General features: G+C 36.4%; 3 protein-coding genes across 9 annotated transcripts in view; 1 reads left to right on the top strand and 2 right to left on the bottom strand.

The window, feature by feature from the left end:
* Nucleotides 1–1847: 1847 nt before the first annotated feature.
* Nucleotides 1848–9644, bottom strand: LOC131522115 (uncharacterized). Of its 6 annotated transcripts, XM_058747371.1 has the most exons (6): nt 9582–9596; nt 9431–9481; nt 9101–9226; nt 6328–6395; nt 5034–6221; nt 1848–3076 (listed from the first exon to the last, which is right to left on the bottom strand). In XM_058747371.1, the coding sequence occupies exons 3-6, from the start codon at nt 9103–9105 to the stop codon at nt 2586–2588; spliced, it is 1752 nt and encodes a 583-aa protein (XP_058603354.1). In that variant the 5' UTR covers nt 9106–9226; nt 9431–9481; nt 9582–9596; the 3' UTR covers nt 1848–2585. The 6 variants fall into 6 exon arrangements, with proteins under 6 accessions (XP_058603354.1, XP_058603355.1, XP_058603352.1 ...); XM_058747372.1 differs by lacking the exon at nt 9101–9226 and having other exon boundaries at nt 9582–9644; XM_058747369.1 differs by having other exon boundaries at nt 9431–9612.
* Nucleotides 9645–9675: 31 nt separating this feature from the next.
* Nucleotides 9676–15751, top strand: aste1a (asteroid homolog 1a). The gene is made up of 5 exons (XM_058745861.1): nt 9676–9790; nt 11311–12665; nt 12746–12959; nt 13202–13361; nt 13668–15751. The coding sequence occupies exons 2-5, from the start codon at nt 11361–11363 to the stop codon at nt 14107–14109; spliced, it is 2121 nt and encodes a 706-aa protein (XP_058601844.1). The 5' UTR covers nt 9676–9790; nt 11311–11360; the 3' UTR covers nt 14110–15751.
* atp2c1 (ATPase secretory pathway Ca2+ transporting 1) overlaps nt 14797–20541 on the bottom strand; it is a 37842-nt gene continuing 32097 nt past the window's right edge. The window contains exons 23-27 of one of the 2 annotated variants that reach the window (XM_058745858.1): nt 19895–20011; nt 19630–19777; nt 19019–19114; nt 17232–17373; nt 14797–16481 (exon numbers count right to left, since the gene is read on the bottom strand). In XM_058745858.1, the coding sequence (XP_058601841.1) occupies nt 16360–16481; nt 17232–17373; nt 19019–19114; nt 19630–19777; nt 19895–20011 (625 nt within the window). In that variant the 3' untranslated portion in view covers nt 14797–16359. The remainder of the gene's footprint in view (nt 16482–17231; nt 17374–19018; nt 19115–19629; nt 19778–19894; nt 20012–20541) is intronic. The other variant, XM_058745857.1, reaches the window with a different exon arrangement.

Here is a 20541-nt window from a genome sequence, read left to right as displayed (position 1 = left end):
GATGAAAATGCACAATTTTAGTCTGCCCAGATTGTAGCTTATTATTATATGCGTTTGTGTAGTTGATGGTGATTGAGACGTGGGTGTCGTCATAGAAAGCAGTAATTTGGAGCGTGTTGGAGGACTCCTGTGGATGGTAGTAGGCAATGTTTTCTGGGAATGCTGTGATGAAGAATTTTCCATAGTTCTGCACTGACAGTCCTGTCAAATCATAAGTTTAAAATGAATTATTTTTGTACAGATATAGATATTCTGATATAGCATTCCCATGCACAGTTCAGCACAGTGAGCCTAAGGTTTCCTACAGTTTTCTAGTATCACTCTGCACAACTTTCTTCTCAAGAAACGTCAACTCAGATCAATATTTTATGCCCATTGATTTGCTAAGCAGCCTTGTAATAAGTTCAAGAATATGCATTCTGCAAAATGAACTCAAAACAGGGTGAAGACCTGACCATCTTGTCTGATTGTGCGCTACCCTTTACGTGCAGTTATTTGCAGTAAAATACAGAACAATTTGTGTAATGACCCATAAAACAACAATGGAACCAATGAGACTTATATATTTAGTGATTACATCAACTTTGTACATTATGTTTGTGTGCAATTGTGAGAGATGATTTACCAGAGCAAGCCAACGACATGAAGAGAAGAAGAAACAGCATTGTGGTCACTCTGTGGTTCTCAGAACAGTTGATTTGAGCTGCTACTGGCGTTCGACCAAGCTAGAAAAATGAGATGGATAAATAAGACAATTTGATACATAAAAACTGATCTTTTTTGTCTTTTATGGCTCCCTTGCTGGAAAATCTGCCTGATATGGTTTGTTGGTCTGGTTTCTTAGGCTAGTTTGTTTCAGCTGATTTTCAAATGTTTTCATTGTTGTTTTTAATAATAATAGCAGAGATAATAATTCTGTCTGAAATTTAAAGAGTTAATCAATACATGTAATGTAAACTAAAATACACACAAGAGTTTCATAAAGGAATATGAAGCTGTGAAGCTCTTATGTGAAGATATTTCTTCCTGATTCAGTCATTAATTAATATACTATAATATAATGTATAAAATACATTCATATAATTGACTTAAACAAAACTGATTAATGTTGATGTTACATTTGTAAGTGCTATAAAAATGAACATAGATTAAGAAGTCACAAACATAACCCATGCATAATTGCCAAGTTTATCAAAAAGTTTTTGACAGAATCCAAGTCATAGTTAAACATTTTTTATTAAAGCTGTTCTTAAATTTGTAATTCCAATACAAAGTCAGACAGAAATTATTCCCATATAGTGCATTTTCAACAACAACAGACAGATCATAAACATACTCATGTAGTTCAGTATTAACATAAAATTCTGTTATGTAAAACTGATGACTTACCTGATGCTTCAAGATCACAGGTCTTCCACTCTCTGAGAAAAATAATCTTCTTTTGTGTGTTTTTCCAGCAACATTTTGCATTCAAAACTCATTTAGTGTCTCCATGCAAGTTTGCATAATTGACATATGACTATTAGTCATACAGAATAACACATGCTCACTCCTCTACACTCATAAAAAAAGGTACAAAAGCTGTCACTGGGTGGTACCTTTTCAGAAGGTATTTATACGTACATTTTAGGTACTAAGGTACTTATAAGATCAAGGTACCAATATGCACCTTTTAGGGGTAAGTAAGTTAACAAAGGTGTATTTTTGAAAAGGTACCGCCCTAGTTACCATTTTTGCACCTTTTTTTTTTTGACAATGTATTGCAAGTCACTTTGAATAAAAGCATCTGCTAAATGCATAAATGGAAATAGAAAGGAAATACAATGCACGCACAAGATCTGAGGGCTGAAAGTTGGTTTATTTGGAAAAAATATGCAGATTGTTTTCAAGATATGTTTTAATGTATCTTATAATCTTTCTTTTTTGAAAGTATATATCTCTATTTTGGAAATGTAAAGTGCTAATAACAAATAATAAAGTAATGTTTCTAGATAAACAGTGTGGACATTGTGAATAAAATCTAGGCTATGTACAGCATTCATGGTTATAATAGCAATGTGAACTTTCTTCAGGTATTTGTGGCAAAACAACTTCACATCTTCCCATATGTGATTTTAACATCTTTACTCTTTCCTATTTACTAGCATAAACTACTGTTATTTTGATTTTAACCAATGCGCTGTGCTGAAAACCATTCAAAAACCACCAGCATTTAAAATACTGCTTGTAAAATCTCTCAGTAAGCTATATTATCACCAAAACTTGAAGTCAGTCTTTTGTCAACTTGTTTTTTCTTTTACTTAGCACAGATTTTTTTATTTCTTTTTGGAACTGACTGATTGTAGGCCTCGATGATCTGAGTTTATACACCTCAGTCTTTGAGTGGACACTTAATTTCTACATGCTATTATTCAGTAGGTTTTTGTCTAATGCAATAACATTAACAAGCATTTTTGGGAAAAAGAATATCATCCCTGGGTGGAACACAACATGAGGGTTAATGAAGTTTGTATATTAGCAGTATATCATTTAATGATGTATTATAAACTAAATTCTGCCAAGTTGTTTTCTTTGGCCAGTTTTTATTATTCAACTTTATTTTTTTGAGCATTAGAATTACTATTACGATTTGACTCATTTGACGTCTCATCTGAGATCGGAAAGTGCAGAGGAAAGTACTGAGCCCTTGTGTAGCAGACAGACTTCAGTAGAGTACAGCATTGTGTAGTTTCCCATTGGAAATCCATGCTTGGGTTTGGGAATACTGAAGCACACATGCCCTTCACAGCAACACCTGGCTCCCCGGTTCCCCACCGCGTGTATGACAAGTTGTGTGAGCTGTTACCCTTCTGCCGGTACCAGTCTAAATTCAGCAGACTGCGACGCACGCCGATCCAGAACCTCTCATTCATACTGTCAGTACTCAGAATGCTGGCCATCTCCGCATGAGCCGCTTCATTCCTGGGACTGAATAGCTCGTCACTTATGAGCTTACAGTACTGATGGGATTCAGGCCAGGTTTGAGGTGTGACGATGATTTCAAACTTAGAAGGAACCAATACACAGCCTAAAGGGTCTAAATGCACACAAACACAACACTAAAGTTTAAGTGCATAAGAAGTGTACACTCTTAACAATAAAGTTAGTTTTTTTTTAGGTAGTGATGCCACAAAGAACCTTTCAGAGAACAGTTATTAAAAGAACACTCTTTAAAAATTCTGGTTCTTAATTGTCATCTGTGGTTCCATGAAGAACCTTTCCATTGCACAAGATTATTTATAGTGGAAAAAGTTTCATTATACTATAAAATGTTCTTCACATTAAGGGGAGCCCAGAATGATTCTTATACTCTAAAGAAAATCTGTAAAAATAGGGCACAATATACTGCATAATTTGAAGGAATTTTTCATATTTATTTTTTACAGGTGTTGTACCAGTATTTTGAATTTTACACTTCATTGCATTATGTTTTAGAGATAACATAAATGTCCATAAAATTAATGGATAATGTCATGTGTAATGAGCTGCCAGTACCTTTTCTGCTATTTTACGGATTTATACTGTGTATGGTATCGCTGTGAAAACCAAAAACCTGTTTTCTTTAGCAGTGGCTTTGTAAGCTACACTGTAAAAAAAAAAAAAAAGTTGAGCGAACTTAAAAAAACATTTTTTACCAGCTTCAGCAGATTTTGGAGTTTGCTCAACTTGTTTTTGTGGGAGATTCTCAAATTTTTGTTGTATAAACTTAAAACAACAAGTTGAGAAAACTCAAAAATCTGCTGAAGTTTGTTGCCTTAAAATTTTAAGTTGGCTCAACTTTTTTTTTTTTACAGTGTAGTTTTGAAAACTTTTTGTACAATATTGCCATAAATTAGAATCTTTTTTTTCAAATTACTTCTCCAAATTCCAATATTATTATATTTTTGCTTTAATTAAACAAGCGACCACAATAAAACCACACTATTACACATTCAGGATAGTGTTAACTATGGCAGATTTTAACCAAAAGGTTTAACTTTGCTCTTACAACAAGTGCAGATCAGGGCATGTTGTCACATACACTGAACAAAATTATTTATTGTGGCCAGCCTAAGGCACACCTGTGCAATAATCATGCTGTCTAATCAGCATCTTGAGGTGGATGGAGTATCTCGGCAAAGGAGAAGTGCTCACTAACACAGATTTAGACAGATTTGTGAACAATATTTGAGAGAAATAGGCCTCATGAAAAATGGGGCAAAACAAAAGTGTTGCGTTTATAATTTTGTTCAGTGTATTATTTTATATATTTTATTAATAACAAGTTCTGTTAGCAAAAACAATGCTTTTTGTATGTTACGTTCTACTTTTTGTTGTTGAACGTAACATACTGTTTTACTGTTTAAATTTTGCTGAAAAATCTTTAATGGTTCTATTAATGGGAAGTTTTGATTGTAAAAACATGATTTGCTATTGAGTCACTTGTTCCTGTGCAATAACAGTGGAAAGATAACAAGGTGTGTGTACAGAAAAAAATTCCATGTTCTTTATGACTTTCCTTCTTCTTTGGACCATAATGAAAATCCATATTTAGAAGAACTGTTTTTGTCCTTGCAATGAATGTCAACAGGGGCCAAAACAACACTGGACCACAATGACTTTCATTATATGGACAAAAAACACTAAAGCATTTTTCAAAATATTTGAAAAGTTTTGAAACAAAAAAGATGTCAAAAGAAGGTTTTCACAGCAAGGCCAACTATTTTGGGTTCCCTAAAAAAAAAAAAACTTAAAGTGAACAGATCTTAAAAGAACCATTTTTCTTAATGTGAAGAACCTTTTGCCAAATGGAAAGTTTCCATGGATGTTAAAAGTCGTTTATGGAACCATCAATACCAATATAGAAACCAATATAGTGCAATGACAGATTTAAATTTTTTGAATGAACTCATGATCTCATACACTTGTGTCGATGTTAGAATAACGCACTACATAATACAAAAAGAACAATTATTAGTGTAGCCAACATCACCATCACTAGATAAATTTCTTACCTGACTTGTCGCTTAAAGCTATAGCCGGGCCTCCATACACATGTGTGCTCTTCTCAAACACGTACACGGCGATCTTTGTGGACGGATGCCAAATGACGCGCGTGTCATCAAGAGGCACTAACACCGATGAGTACACCGAATTGGCGATGGTGCTCCATGCAGTGGATAAAAGCAAATCACCATCTATATACACACTATCCCTGGAGTTTGTCTCTGCTATGATTAAGGCCTTGGCATCTGTTGAGCTGATCAGCGCTAGATAGCACGCAGAGAACATATATTGTGAGATCGGTTCAATTATGATGCCTGGACCGAAAAGCTGGAGGGAAGCAGGAAAAGATGTGTTGATGAACTGGGATCCAAACTCCAGAGATGGAAGGGACAGGAGTTTTGAGGAATAGGCATCCACAGTACTCAATTCTATGTCCCCGCCACTGACGTTGGTTTTCACTGAGGACGTCACATGTAGCCAAAAATTGCTGGTGTTGAGTATTGAGGGTACGACGAATCTGCTATCCTGCAGAGTGTCGGGATAAAGTTGGTTCAGTAGCATGTTGCATCTGCATTTTTCTGTTTCTACACAAGGATGGGTCAGGATCACTGCCACTCTATAATAAGAATAAACCGCAGTTTCTGTCCCGTCGGTTTGGAGCTGGAGAGCTTCATATGCATAGAGTGTGTACGTATCGTTTCTAGGTAGTTTTACAATTGTGACATAATTAGTCCAATATTCTCCATTGATAATAACCAGCCTGAAAGAGCTGTTTCTCTTGCTGACACTTCTTGCTGACTGATAAAAAGTATTAATCATATGGCTGTAATTCAGTGAGGGGATGGTATACAACGTACCGTGATTTTTCAGAGGATGAACAACATTAGTTTGCACACTGTCTCCTTTCTTGCTGATTGATTGCACCACGATGAACTCCGTGCTGCTGACTCTGACAGTCCGAAAAGTAAATCCGAGGCGGTATTCCTCAGTATCCAGTGGCAGGGTCACAGTTACGGGCTTTCCTGCTGGCAGTGTGTCTGTGTATGTCAATACCTCTGAGACGAAGACTTCCACCTTGGTGCCGGGAAAGAGAGCAGTGATATTGAGAGCATTGGCTGGAGTACGTGCGTAGTAGAAGGCTATGTTTTCTGGGAATACTGTGATGAAGCTTACTCCATAGTTGTTCCATGACTGACCTGTTAAATCATGGATATGAACATCATGTCAGCAGAACATGTCTTTTATTAGACCAAGAGAGGACAAAAACAGCAACATATGAAGAATGGATGACGCACGTTTTACCTTGGCCAATCATTGCCGTGATCAGAAGAAAAGTCAACATGATTTCCATCCTGATTTTAGTCGGTGATCTGAAAAAATTTAATTAAATTAAATCCATGTGACCCATGTGTCAGTCATGTAAAATAATGACTTTTATATTTTGCAATATACAGTTCTCATTTTACACCACACTGCATGTTTTATAGCTTTGTAAATCATTTCAATTTGTGCGCTTCTTTTTATATCAGTATGGCTGCAGTGAAAATTTTGTTCCTAAACTGAAACTATCAAGTTGCCGTGACTTTAAATCTGCCATCACAGTGACAATTAGTTTTAGAATGTTATTCTAAATTGTATAAACTTAAAACGTTTCCATGCAAATTGTTCTCTTTATTTACATGGTTTTAAATTATGCAATTAATCTAATGAAACGTACAAAGCACATTGACAGGTGCATGAACACCTGAGACAAAAAAAAACAACTCATGCCAACTCACACATACAGTGGGTGCGGAAAGTATTCAGACCCCCTTAAATTTTTCACTCTTTGTTATATTGCAGCCATTTGCTAAAATCATTTAAGTTCATTTTTTTTTCCTCATTAATGTACACACAGCACCCCATATTGACAGAAAAACACAGAATTGTTGACATTTTTACAGATTTATTAAAAAAGAATGATATAGAAATATATCACATGGTCCTAAGTATTCAGACCTTTTGCTGTGACACTCATATATTTAACTCAGGTGCTGTCCATTTCTTCTGATCATCCTTGAGATGGTTCTACACCTTCATTTGAGTCCAGCTGTGTTTGATTATACTGATTGGACTTGATTAGGAAAGCCACACACCTGTCTATATAAGACCTTACAGCTCACAGTGCATGTCAGAGCAAATGAGAATCATGAGGTCAAAGGAACTGCCTGAAGAGCTCAGAGACAGAATTGTGGCAAGGCACAGATCTGGCCAAGGTTACAAAAAAATTTCTGCTGCACTTAAGGTTCCTAAGAGCACAGTGGCCTCCATAATCCTTAAATGGAAGACGTTTGGGACGACCAGAACCCTTCCTAGAGCTGTCCGTCCGGCCAAACTGAGCTATCGGGGGAGAAGAGCCTTGGTGAGAGAGGTAAAGAAGAACCCAAAGATCACTGTGGCTGAGCTCCAGAGATGCAGTCGGGAGATGGGAGAAAGTTGCAGCCCTCCACCAGTCGGGAAGCCTCTCCTCAGTGCAAGACACATGAAAGCCCGCATGGAGTTTGCTAAAAAACACCTGAAGGACTCCAAGATGGTGAGAAATAAGATTCCCTGGTCTGATGAGACCAAGATAGAACTTTTTGGCCTTAATTCTAAGCGGTATGTGTGGAGAAAACCAGGCACTGCTCATCACCTGTCCAATACAGTCCCAACAGTGAAGCATGGTGGTGGCAGCATCATGCTGTGGGGGTGTTTTTCAGCTGCAGGGACAGGATGACTGGCTGCAATCGAGGGAAAGATGAATGCGGCCAAGTGTCGCGGTCCTACTTGCGGTCCTACCCGCTCCGAGCGAGATTCAAACTGCGGTCTCCGGCGTGGGAGGCAGGCGCTCTAACATGGAGGCTAAAGGCCACGGCCTCTAGCATCTGTCACTAGAGCGCCACTTGAGATCGGGGAGTGAGGTTTTACCTGCACAGCACTTACCCGCTGGCCTCTGCTACACAAGTACAGGGATATCCTGGACGAAAACCTTCTCCAGAGTGCTCAGGACCTCAGACTGGGCCGAAGGTTTACCTTCCAACAAGACAATGACCCTAAGCACACAGCTAAAATAACGAAGGAGTGGCTTCACAACAACTCCGTGACTGTTCTTGAATGGCCCAGCCAGAGCCCTGACTTAAACCCAATTGAGCATCTCTGGAGAGACCTAAAAATGGCTGTCCACCCACGTTTACCATCCAACCTGACAGAACTGGAGAGGATCTGCAAGGAGGAATGGCAGAGGATCCCCAAATCCAGGTGTGAAAAACTTGTTGCATCTTTCCCAAAAAGACTCATGGCTGTATTAGATCAAAAGGGTGCTTCTACTAAATACTGAGCAAAGGGTCTGAATACTTAGGACCATGTGATATTTCAGTTTTTCTTTTTTAATAAATCTGCAAAAATGTCAACAATTATGTGTTTTTCTGTCAATATGGGGTGCTGTGTGTACATTAATGAGGAAAAAAAATGAACTTAAATGATTTTAGCAAATGGCTGCAATATAACAAAGAGTGAAAAATTTAAGGGGGTCTGAATACTTTCCATACCCACTGTATGAACTCACAAGAGTAACTTAAGACAAAATCTTAACATCACAACACACACACAAAATGTAAATGTAATGCTTACATTTATTTTGTTACACAGCAGTTTCTTCAGTATTCATGAATATTGTTAAGCACTGATATTAATTAATAACTAATAATAATTAAGCATTGTCAGTAGTATCAACCTATAAACATCTTACTTTTAAATGCTTCATTAATATAAATTAGTTATTTTTCTTCCAAGCAGGGTACAGAGTACAATCATAACTTCTTATACAATACTAGCATCATGTAGCTATTTCTGTAGATATTTTCTAAAAATCTTAGTTTTAGTAATGCGTCATGTTGTGCAGCCTACATTAATACGTGTTTTTTTTTTTAATTAAAATCACTATTTATTGAAAAAACATAATTTACACATTCAGCAAGACATGTTGTCATCCTTCATTGGATTTATGACCGTACACCTCTAAAATCTATCTGTGAGCTTCACATAAAAATATTCTTACCTCATAAGCGTATCACAGCCTTCTCATTGAACCGAATCACATCGTGTCGTGTTTCATTTATACCAAAGCGTATTTGTCATTCAAAATGCACGCTCTTTTAAAAACTTTGCATAAACTGCCTCAAACCTGCCTCCAAAAAAATAAAATAAAATAAAAACTTAAAGCGTGAAGGAACACTTTTCAAAAGGTATTATAATGAAGAGCAGAGAACTGCAGCAGAGAACTTTAGTTTATAATTTGTTCTTTTAACATTTAAACATCTCGGTGACTTTATCTGAACAAGTTAAGATCACAGTTCACTAATTTACTCACTTAACCAAATGTGCTAACCTCATTTTATGTCTTGCAAGAAACTCGTGAAATATGCATGTTCTTGCAGAACTGTCAAAAAAAAAGAAAAAAGAAATGCATCCATTAAACAAATTAATTTGTGGCTTCACATCTCTCTGTAAAACTATGTCATATCGTTTTATAAACACACCCAGGTGATTCATGGATATATTTATGTTAGAGGTATCGATGACAGTCTTGTGCTTATTATGGCCCTGAGGCCATAGTTTCGCTTCCGTGGAAAAGCCTAACGTCACATGACAGTTAGTTTCGCTTTCCAGTCTGTTTTATTATAATAAGATCTACAAAGTATTCGGATACATGCAGCTCGCAGACACCTCACACACATCTAAAAATTCGGTAAGATCTTTTTGAAGTACTTTAATATTGTTTCTCCTTAACCATATTAGGCTACTTCTTACGTACGGTACGTAGTCCAAATCAAGAACGATATTTGACATTTGGTAGCGGAGGAATTATGAATTTGTTTATGCTGTTGTTTGAATATAGTGCTGCATATCATTATCGTGACAGTGACTTTATCGAGATGTTACTGTAATATCACGAAATAACATGTTTTTATATAATGCATATAATGATTTTATAACATTTCAAATAATACGTTGATATTACAAAATATTTTGGTAACACTTTCTATGAAGCCCATATTTATAATACATTATAAGGGTATTTTCAAGACATTATAATGAATGCATAATGCATTATATATATATAATTTTTTTTTTAATATGTTATATAATCTTATGAATATTCATTAGAACAGTTTTAATGTATTATAATATTTACCTATTAGTGGTTATAGCTTTTAAGAGCATGATTAATATTTATAACACACAGTGAACATGTTGCATCCACTTAAATTACAATGGATTATATTTCTCATAGTTATAATGTATTATAAGTCTCATATCTTGCCACCTTTCTTATGCTTCTTTACTTAAAGCCATCAGTGACCACTTATAAGTATAGTAATAATAATAGTAATAATCTTTCTCTCTCAAACAGCCATAAGATCAGATATCAGATCAGATGAATGTGTAATATGACACATTTGCTTTGAACTATTTTTATATCAGTTTGATTATTGTGAAGGTACCCTTCAGACAGCTGTTGATAAGTAACTCTGCAACTACGTGTTAACGAGCAGTCGTTGGAGTATTAGTAGTATATCTGCTAAATATATGCTAAAACTTTATTTTGATGGTTCCCCAACAGACAAACTGACTATAAGTAACTTTGCAAGTTCGTCAACATTCTACCGACCCTAACCTTAACCTAAGCCTACTAATACTCTAATGAGAGTTAGTTGACATGTTGTTGCAAAGTTGCTTATAGTCAATAGACTAAGGGGACCATCAAAATAAAATGTAACCTAACATATAAACATTGCATTTTTTTTTCAGTTGAAATTATTAACCAGCTCACATCAAAATTAATATTAGCCCCACAGGGAACACTCAAATAACACTCCACACACTTACAAGATGTACTGCAGTAAGATACTATGCAGATCTTAAATAATGTCAAAATATATAGTCCATTATCAATGTAAAAGTAGATTTAATATGGTGTTCATTGTGTTATAAATAATCATAATCTTCAAATTTATAACCACAAATGCGTATGCATTATGATGTATTCTAATTGTTATGATTATTTATAAGACGATATAACATAAGGATTTTTATAATGCATTGTGCATTCATTATAATGCCTTAAGAATACCCTTATAATGTATTATAAATATTGGCTTCATAGAAAGTGTTACCAATATTTTTATACATTATATAATTTACATTAAAAAATTTGATAAATAATGACATCATCTCAATAATTAGAAAATTATTATGTTTTTTCAGCAAGTAGAAAGCAAAATATTGCTGCGAGTTAGTGACATAACATTGTCAACATGGGAGTCCAAGGACTGAAGACCTTCATTGAGAGTAGCAACAGAAATGATTTAAGAAGCTGGGCTTTTAGAGACAATCGACTAATAATCGATGGATGTAACTTATACTACACCCTATACTTTGACTACAACTTGGATCAGATGCATGGAGGAGACTATGATGCCTTTGAGGAGGTGATCATACTGTTCTTTGAGAACCTCACAGACTGTGACATTCACCCTTACGTTGTACTTGATGGCGGCGATGACCACACTGACAAAAAATGGGACACTCTTAGGAAACGAAAACAGGAGAAAATAAATGCGGCCTTTACCCTGTCAGCAGGGAGAAGAGCCAATGTCCTTCCTATTCTCATCAAAAATGTCTTCAGACAGCTTCTTCATAAGCTCAAGGTACCGCTGATTCAGTGTCTTGAAGAGGCTGATTGGGAAATCGCTGCTTTGGCGAAAGAATGGGATTGTCCAGTTTTGTCCAACGACAGTGACTTCTATGTATTCAACCTCAGGGCGGGATTCCTGCCAATCACACATTTCCAGTGGAAAAACGTAAAAGTGAACACACACACAAACAAAAAATTCATCCAAGCCCAACACTTTACAGTGGGAAAATTCTGTGAAACCTTCAGAATGAACCCTGAGCTTCTCCCGGTCTTTGCTACCATCTTAGGTAATGATTATGTGAAGCTGCAAGATATCAAAAGCCTGGATTGGGAGAAATACTCAACGTCTGACACGGAGCATGCCCGGATTGATGGTTTGCTTAACTGGTTATCCCAGTTCCCAGGGCCAGATGCAGCTGTAAGTGCTTTGCTGAAACTAACACGCAACACAGAAAAACCCCTTGTCCAAGAAGCACTTTCCAAGGGAATCCAAGAGTACAAGCTCATCTCTGGCTATCTTGCCCCATTCTTCCACTCAAAGACGATTCCACAGACAGCTTCCACAGGTCCATTGCAAGTTCTGCCTAAATGGACCTTGAAACTCCTACTTGAGGGAAAGATGAGCTCCTCCATTATTGACGCACTGGTACATCACAGGGTTTCCTTGATAGTCCAGGTTGAAGACTTTAAACTCCCCTGTTGCAGTGAAACCTCTCGTCCCATACGCCAAGTGATTTACGGGTTACTGTTGTTGGGAGAACAACAGACTGCAGATAAACTAGAGTTAGCCATTAAAACATTCACTGGCACAAGCAAGCATTATGTAGAGGAATATGGCAGACAACAATTAAAATTAAGCAGTCAGAAAGTTGAAGCCGTAAAGACCAGGGTGATGGAAGGACTTCAACTGGAAACATTATGGAAGGTAATGAAGATGTCTTAGCTCTCTTTTGAAGTGAAATCAAATTGTTTGTTTTACGGTATTTGTCATTCTAATGTTTCTAGGAACCACACAACGTGCGACTTCATGTGCTGCTGGACACTTTGGGTGTGTCGTTGGAGATGTTAAGAGAGATCCAACCTGCTCTACAACTGCAAATTTCCGTGACACGTTATTGGCTAGTAAATGCACAGCCTCCACCGTCCAAAGTGCATCTTTGGGGGCTGCTGCTGGGAATGGTCTATGGACAATGCAGCAGTACACCTCAAACACAAAGAGGTATTGAAATGATCAAACATCATTATCTTAGCAGAAGACTTCCTTATAGCATGCAATAAATTAATAAGGCACTCAGGCACATACAGTGTATGCCACCATTGTCACATAATTGTGTGCAAATGATTACCTAAATGGCATGGGGAAAATGGCAAAAACGTTGCTGAGGTTCTTGAAATTTGTGTTAAGCCAGTATGTACTGTAACATAAAAAACTGTGAATACATGTTATTTTTTGGTATTTAGACATCCTGTTGAAACTTAAGAAACTACAAACTGGTCGAAAAAAGATCTCTCTGGAGCATGGAACGGCTCATCTATACAGCCAATGGCAGTCCTGCCTGAAGTGGAGTCTCTGTCTCAATCGTTTACTGTGTTTTCCTGTATCTGAACCAGAGGTTGCACGGTACAACATCCATTTATTACTCCTAAACCATCTTGAAAGCTTTCGCTGATTATTTGATAATAATTATAATTTTGATTTGCATTGTTAACAATCCTGCTTCCTGGTTGTAACTTCCCAAATGTAATTTAAAATGCTTGAAAAAATAAATAATGTAATGTGTGTATATATATATATATATATATGTATATACATAGATAACATGAAAAGTTACCAAATCAGCATATTAAACAGCATATACAGTTTAAAAGTGTCCACTGGTGTTGTTGCACATGAATACTAAACGTGTTATTCTGGTGTTGTGTTTAGTTTGTACCGTGGAAAACTGGTGCACCATGTTGTCGAAGAGCTCAGAAGAGGCAGCACTCTCCACTCTTTGCTGGTGAGGGGCTCAAACGCCGAGCAGCTCTTCATACAGCTGAAGGATGCAGTTGTGAGCTTGGTGGGTGAAGACTTCGTCAAGAAAATGAGAACCGGGCTCATGCACAAAGCTGCTGGGAAAACACAGAGAGACTGCAACGGCCAGAATCAGCCTATAGATGAACTGAGCAGTTGCTTTGAACATCTGATGTGTGAGGATATTGATAACTGTGAAGATGATGATCTCAATGGGAAAAGTAGGAAGAGTAAAGCCAAGGATCACAAGAATGAAATTCCTGATGTTTCCTACACCATCCGTACCAGACACAAGGCTAAAGCTCGCAATCCTGATCATCCCTCTAAAAAATATGCCAGGAGATGCTTCGAGTAGCCTTTAAAGGACTTTAAAACAACAACAACAAAAAGAAACATTTGCACTATTGTGCTTATAAAGAAAATGAGGCAAGACATGCTTCCAGAGAACCAGAAAAAAAAAAGTTAAAATGACAGCTTGTCTACTGTATATCAGTCACATCATGTACAGTCCTGTTTTTGCCATCCTGTATTATTTATTGATAATCACTGCCTGACAAAAAAAAAAAAAAACATTTTTAATCATTATAGGTAAAAAATCATTATATTTGTGTTAAGGTGTTGGACTTTGGGATTTTGATCAATTAGACTATGGTTGCGTCAATGCAAATTCACCATATTCCGCAAAGTATTTTAAATAACATATGAGCTTTTTAATTTAAGTATTAAAATATTTTTCTATTTTGATCTTTATATTGTGTGTAAATAACAGACTTCTATATCACTGCACAACTTGTAACTACAATAGCCAACATTACCCAGAAGTATACACTGTACTTAAAAGTGTGATATTAAATTCCAAACCGTTTGATTTTTGTGAACAATTAGGCATTAAGGTATTATAAACATTTTAATGAAATAGAAATTAATAGTGCATGTATTACATTGTTTTCCAAAATGCATAGTTAAATAATCAGATTAATCAACATCAGATAGACTTTTTTTTTTTAATTTGTAAAAATTTTATTGTACAATTGTGTTCTGAAATGACCACAACAGGTTACTGGTTTCAGCTGTGCAAACCACAATAAAATAAATACAATCTTAAAAATAGAAGAAAAAAAAAACATCAAAAAATAAAAAAATAAGCTTTTTACCTATCACCCTTCATTTTAACATTTTTATACTTTTTAATATCAGTGTATTACAATGTTCGTTTTCAAAGCAACAGCAATGCCAGAAAACAGAATGGGCAGAAAAGGAATCTCACCAATTAATAAATATGGACAACGTGATCATAAAGAACCACTATCCACAATACAAAGGACAAACATGATCGCATACTGCAAAAACTGATATATAGTGTATCATCATTAGCTGTACCTTATTAACAAGATACAGTGTTGGCAGATGGGAATAATAAAATGCCGGTGGGCTGCACTGAGGTTTTTTCGGCATGGGTGGGGGGGGGGTGTTAGTGTCAGGACTGATTAGTCAAACATTTCTGTACACCCAACATGAGCATCCATTTAACCGACAACTACATCATTAAACCTTTAAAGGACTAAGCGTTCACCTAACTGAGCACCAAGCAGGTGAGAAAATAAATAACACTATAGGAAAAGCCAAAGTAAAGTGAAAAGGCAAAAGCATCTTATTTCAGATGGCCCTAATACCAGTGTATTAACATAAGGAAAGTAACAATATAGTATTGATACTATGTAAATACAGAGGAACTGTAAGTAATTGTACAAGCCAGTTGTATAAATCAACAGTCTAATATAAGAACTAATAGTGCATGTACCATCATGAAGTGGGATCCCGTAATCTCGTAACACCTTCATATTGTGAGATCCTGTATCTTAAATAGAAAGTCATTATAAAGAGCAGATTATGAGAAAGCCTTTGCTATAAATCAGAATCTTAACAGTGCCTGTTTCAGGGTGTTATAAAATGAAAATGGCATCCATGATGCTGTAAGTGCATTATGTGACGATTTAGCACATCACAAATGTCTTAATTCACACCTTGAGTGTCATTGTGACCCAAAACATGAGATTTTAAGTGGTCCGTTCCACAAAACACTGGACCTTCCACTCATGATTTAATGCAAAATAAAAGATTATTCAAGCATAATTTGGAATCTGGAATGCAGAAAGGCATTATCCACATTGTTCCACAAACCTCTAACCAGAAATGTTTAAACAAAAGGAGATTTAAAAGACACAAAATCCTTTTAATAATAATCATGTTAAAAAAATCATAATACATCCCTTAAATCAAATTCAGTACAGCCACTGTATGGACAGATACAGCATCTCATAAATAAAGTTCGCCCAGATGCTATGGGAAGTAGTACAGTCATAAAGCAGCACACCAAAGCATCTCCCCGGGAAAGGGCACGTGTCAGAGATGACATTTCAGTCAGGACCAGGTCATTGCTCCACAATCAGCTCCTGGTCTTGACCTTAAAAAGGAACTGTACATACGGGTCAGACCCGACTGATCACTTCGGATAGTTTGGTACGGTATGAGACCGCCCCGAGCAACATTCCAAACTACGTGCCCCAGCCCCACCCTCCATCTCCTGAACGGGACACAATGTGTGTCATACGTCATGGAAATCATCAGTGTCTGCCATCTTTTCTCCACCTCTGAGTCTCTCTAATTTCTTTATGACCTCCGATACCACGCACACCGAGGACGTGAGGCCCACCAGGAACAGCAGATCTGCACGGAGAGGATGGTGCATAAATCAGTGAGCAAATCACGTGATGCATGCACATCCAAAACACAGTAAATCCATTTTTATTGACATGTCGTCAATAAAAAAATAGATAATTTTACATTTTACAATAATTTTATCAGCTCAATAAATTAAGTGAAAAGTTTGAAGGTGGACATCAATTTCAGAAATCATATTTAAAGTTTTAGCTTTAATGACAGCAGCACTGAGTAAAGCCTGATAAATGTTCTTTAAGACTTGAGATTGTTATTGTTACCTAGAACTAAATGTATTTAATCATTAAATCATTGTGTGTAAAAACTTGAAAAATGTGCCTTGGCAACTAACTGAAATAAAATCAGCTGCTACAAGTGCTAACAAGTGCAAGTGCTACAATTACTAAAACTGAAATAAAATTTAAATACAGTATATATAAAAAGAAATCATAATAATAAAATGACAAAAGCACATAACAGGATTTCTAAAATTAAAATAACTAAAAATTACAAAAGATCAATAAATACTATAATAGTATATTAATAATGCTAAAATAACATGATTTGAGAATGTTCCAAAGAACAGATCTTGTGATTCAGTGTCAATGTCACATATTTTCTTACATTTGTTTTTTTGAGATCTAGAAATAAAAACAGAATCTATTTCTTCTGCATTTTACATAACATTTTTGCGCTCTGCTGTACATGATGTGAAAAGTGTTGTGTACTGTGGTTTCCTCTATTTTTTTGGTTGCATACCTAAAATACTGAGACTCTCAGTTTGAAAGACCTTCTGTAGCGGAGGGAAGTAGATGACCAGAAGTTGGCCCATGATGGAGCCCAGAACAGCATAGCAGAACATCCTGTTACTGCATAAGCCCATCTCGTGCACCATCCGTGTCTGCAGGATGACAAAAACAGTGAGGCCTCAGATGAATCACTGACATAAAATCCAAGCTTAAACACTAATCAAAGACTGCAAAATGCACTTTGACATTTTGAACTTTTAAAGTGCCCCTATTATGGATTTTTTTAAATGATCTTTCATGCAGTGTATAACGCAGCTCAAGTTCACAAGTTTTAAATCTGCAAAGTGTACCGTGTATAAAGTTGTCTCTCAATAGAAAGAGTCAACTTCTTTTCTTTTTTTTTGTGCAATCGAAGTGTGCTACACGCAGGTGAGTGGGCCTGTACAAACCACCTGTAGTAGCACACTCTCCTCCTCTGCGCACTAGTCACTTTCCACACACACTGCTGTGTGTATACAAATCCCACAAAAAAGACTCAGTAATATATGTGTTTACATGCTCATGCACTACAAATCATCCTGCACTGTTCCCCAGCCAGCTGCTGATTCACTATGTTTCTCTTCGCACATGTACAGTATTTATCTGAAGCACTCATATAGTTTGTATTTTTTAGTTTATGTATAGGTAAAAAAAAAAAAAAGTTATATATAGTATATTTATAGTCAAAATCTATCAGTAGGATAGTTGTGTATAGGTTTATATTGTTTTACTTCATTGCTGTATGCCTGTATTTATGTAGCACCGTGGTCCTGTGAGGCACGACATTTCGTTCCACTGTATGCCCCCGCATGTAGCGGAATGACAATAAAGCTCAACTTGACTTGAATCACTTAAAACTTCATCAACATGAAACATTAGCATATTGCCTGCCCACTTGTTGCACGCACACACCCAGGAAAACTTGAACCCCCCTCTCCCTCTCCCTCTCCCTCTCCCTCTCCCTCAAACACTGTAGCTGATTCCTGTGGATAGCATCATGTCGAGACGTTGCTGTGCTCTGCACTGGGAGACTAAAACCGTATTTTTTTACTGCGAAAGGACGAGGCTGTGAAGAATCAATGGTTAAAGTTCATTTTTACAGCAATACCACAGCAGTATAGACCCAACCTTGTGTTGTGTCCCCATCATTTTACTGAAGACTGCTACAGCAACAGTGTCTCCCACAGACTTGCACTCTATGTGTGGCGGAGCTTCCCACGTGGGATATATACCAGTTCACATTTAGGGCTCTGCGTGTTTGCTGCATAAAACCATCAGTCGATATTCGCATTGGTCTGAATGAAAATGCAAATTCATTCTTTGCCACTAGGTGCTGCTTTTGGAGCGGTAAAATAGCTGTTTCCCCGGTAACGGCTGTACACAAAGCAGCACTGCTCTTTATCAGGCATTACAGGCATGATGAAATGGAAATTAAATCGACCAATCACCGCAGATTAGCATCACGCAAAGGAGGGGTTTGGAAAAATGAATCGTTGAGCGAATTGTTTGGGAGTTGTTGAACAAATAAGGTAAAATTAATTAAGACAATGAAAGTGTTTTTTGACCTTTTTTTTTTTTGATGTCAACCTGTTGTTGGTGACTCCCAAAACCAAAATATGAACTTTTCATAACCCATAATAAAACAACATGACTCATAATGGCAGTGTTTAAGATCCCACTCCCCCCATGTTCTTAATATGTCCCTTGAGAATATAAACAGGAAACATGCATTTTGTTCATTTTTGGCGTTGCTTATACCTGTGATCGGGAACTGAGAGCGTTGAACATATCGAAGAACACAAAACAGGTAAACGTCATAGTGGTGTCCCGTGGGGTGATCTCATTGTCCCGCAGCTGAAAGAAAAAAAAATGATTTATTAGACTGAAAGGAAGTGGTGGCGAAAAAAAAAAAAAAAAAATCTAGGACATGCTTTTACGGTTCCTTGCAAAGCATTTGGCATTGTTCCTGCAGCTTGCAGGAGGCAATTATTTCATCAAATTTAATGTACTTCATTAACTACAACATTTTCCACAATGGCTTCGCTGCTACTTTATCCAGAAAAAACAACACTTATTAATTTTACAGCTCTCGTTTTAAGTGTTTCTAACCAATTAGAGGCTAGGCAAGGTAATGGCACTTGTGTACCAAGGCTCCATATTAATTCTCAAGTAGACAAACAAAAAAAACCCAGCACAGTTGATATATAAAGAGAGTTGCATGATGCCTCTAAAACAAAAACAAGGCACAGTGCAAACAAATCGTTTAGTCATTTACCTAATGGCCTGTTTTGAATATATATGGAACACAAATGATAAACAAAGCAGAACACAAATGTTCAGGAAAGCCTCATCAGACAAATATTGACTACCTCTCTCCAGAACACAAACAATGTGCCGCAAACAATGATGAAGGACGATACTAGGATTTTCACTATCAGACTGCGTGTAATGATGCTGTCTCGAACGTTCCGTGGAGGTTTCCTGATCACGTCTCGATCGACAGGCTCCACTCCCAAACTAGGAATAAAAAATAAAGTTCATTCTTATTCTGACATAAGCAATGTTCAAATGTTATACTAAAATTGCAGTCCTGATCAACTGCGGTGATAAATCTGTTGGTAATCAGATTATTACCTCTGGGCTGGCGGCCCATCCATAATGATGTTGATCCAGAGGATTTGCATGGCATTCAGAGGGTTGGGGAAGTTCATAAGCGTTGCCAGGGAGATGAGGGTGAGGGCAGCAATACTCCTAAAGGAAGAGATCATTTCAACAGTAGTTATAACTTAGATGTTTTTTTTATTATTATTATTATTTTTTTTTTTTTTATTGCTGAAATCAAGAACATACAAAACAGTACAAAATATCCACATAACACTTGAACAGACAACAACAAAATAAAACAGTAAAAAAATACACATACACACAAAAAAAATAATAAATAATAATAATAATAATAATAAAAATAAATGCAAATAAAGGGCCATTGTTTGACATTAGATTCCCTACACGAAAACTTTAAGGGCAGAGCAAATTCTGACAGTCTTCATAGCCTTCTTATTATTAGATACTGAAATCAAATTAAATATAATTCTCCATGTCTCTTAAAAAGACAGGTTTACAATTTGAGAATTTCCAATTTGCTTAAGAAAAGAATTAAATTTATAATAAAACATTTTCTTTTGTGGGGTCTGAGTCAAAATACCCAAATATAATATTTCTCATTTGTATAGAAAATTATCAAATAAATTATTCCAAAAAAAAGTTACATGTGGAGCAGA

This window comes from Onychostoma macrolepis, chromosome 16, assembly GCF_012432095.1.
Source record: "Onychostoma macrolepis isolate SWU-2019 chromosome 16, ASM1243209v1, whole genome shotgun sequence".
In the NCBI taxonomy this organism is placed as follows: domain Eukaryota; kingdom Metazoa; phylum Chordata; class Actinopteri; order Cypriniformes; family Cyprinidae; genus Onychostoma; species Onychostoma macrolepis.
The sequence above is the reverse complement of the archived record's forward strand: the minus strand, read 5'-3'. Positions and strand labels throughout refer to the sequence as shown.

Coding starts and splice junctions, on each gene's coding strand:
- LOC131522115 (XM_058747368.1), bottom strand. CDS start 9,594: ATGAATCACCTGGGTGTGTTTATAAAACGATATGACATAGTTTTACAG. Junction 6,222..6,327: donor CACGGCAATGATTGGCCAAG/GTAAAACGTGCG, acceptor ATGATTTAACAG/GTCAGTCATGGAACAACTAT. Junction 3,077..5,033: donor AGCTTTAAGCGACAAGTCAG/GTAAGAAATTTA, acceptor GTGTGCATTTAG/ACCCTTTAGGCTGTGTATTG.
- aste1a (XM_058745861.1), top strand. CDS start 11,361: ATGGGAGTCCAAGGACTGAAGACCTTCATTGAGAGTAGCAACAGAAAT. Junction 12,960..13,201: donor TACACCTCAAACACAAAGAG/GTATTGAAATGA, acceptor TTTGGTATTTAG/ACATCCTGTTGAAACTTAAG. Junction 13,362..13,667: donor TCTGAACCAGAGGTTGCACG/GTACAACATCCA, acceptor TGTTGTGTTTAG/TTTGTACCGTGGAAAACTGG.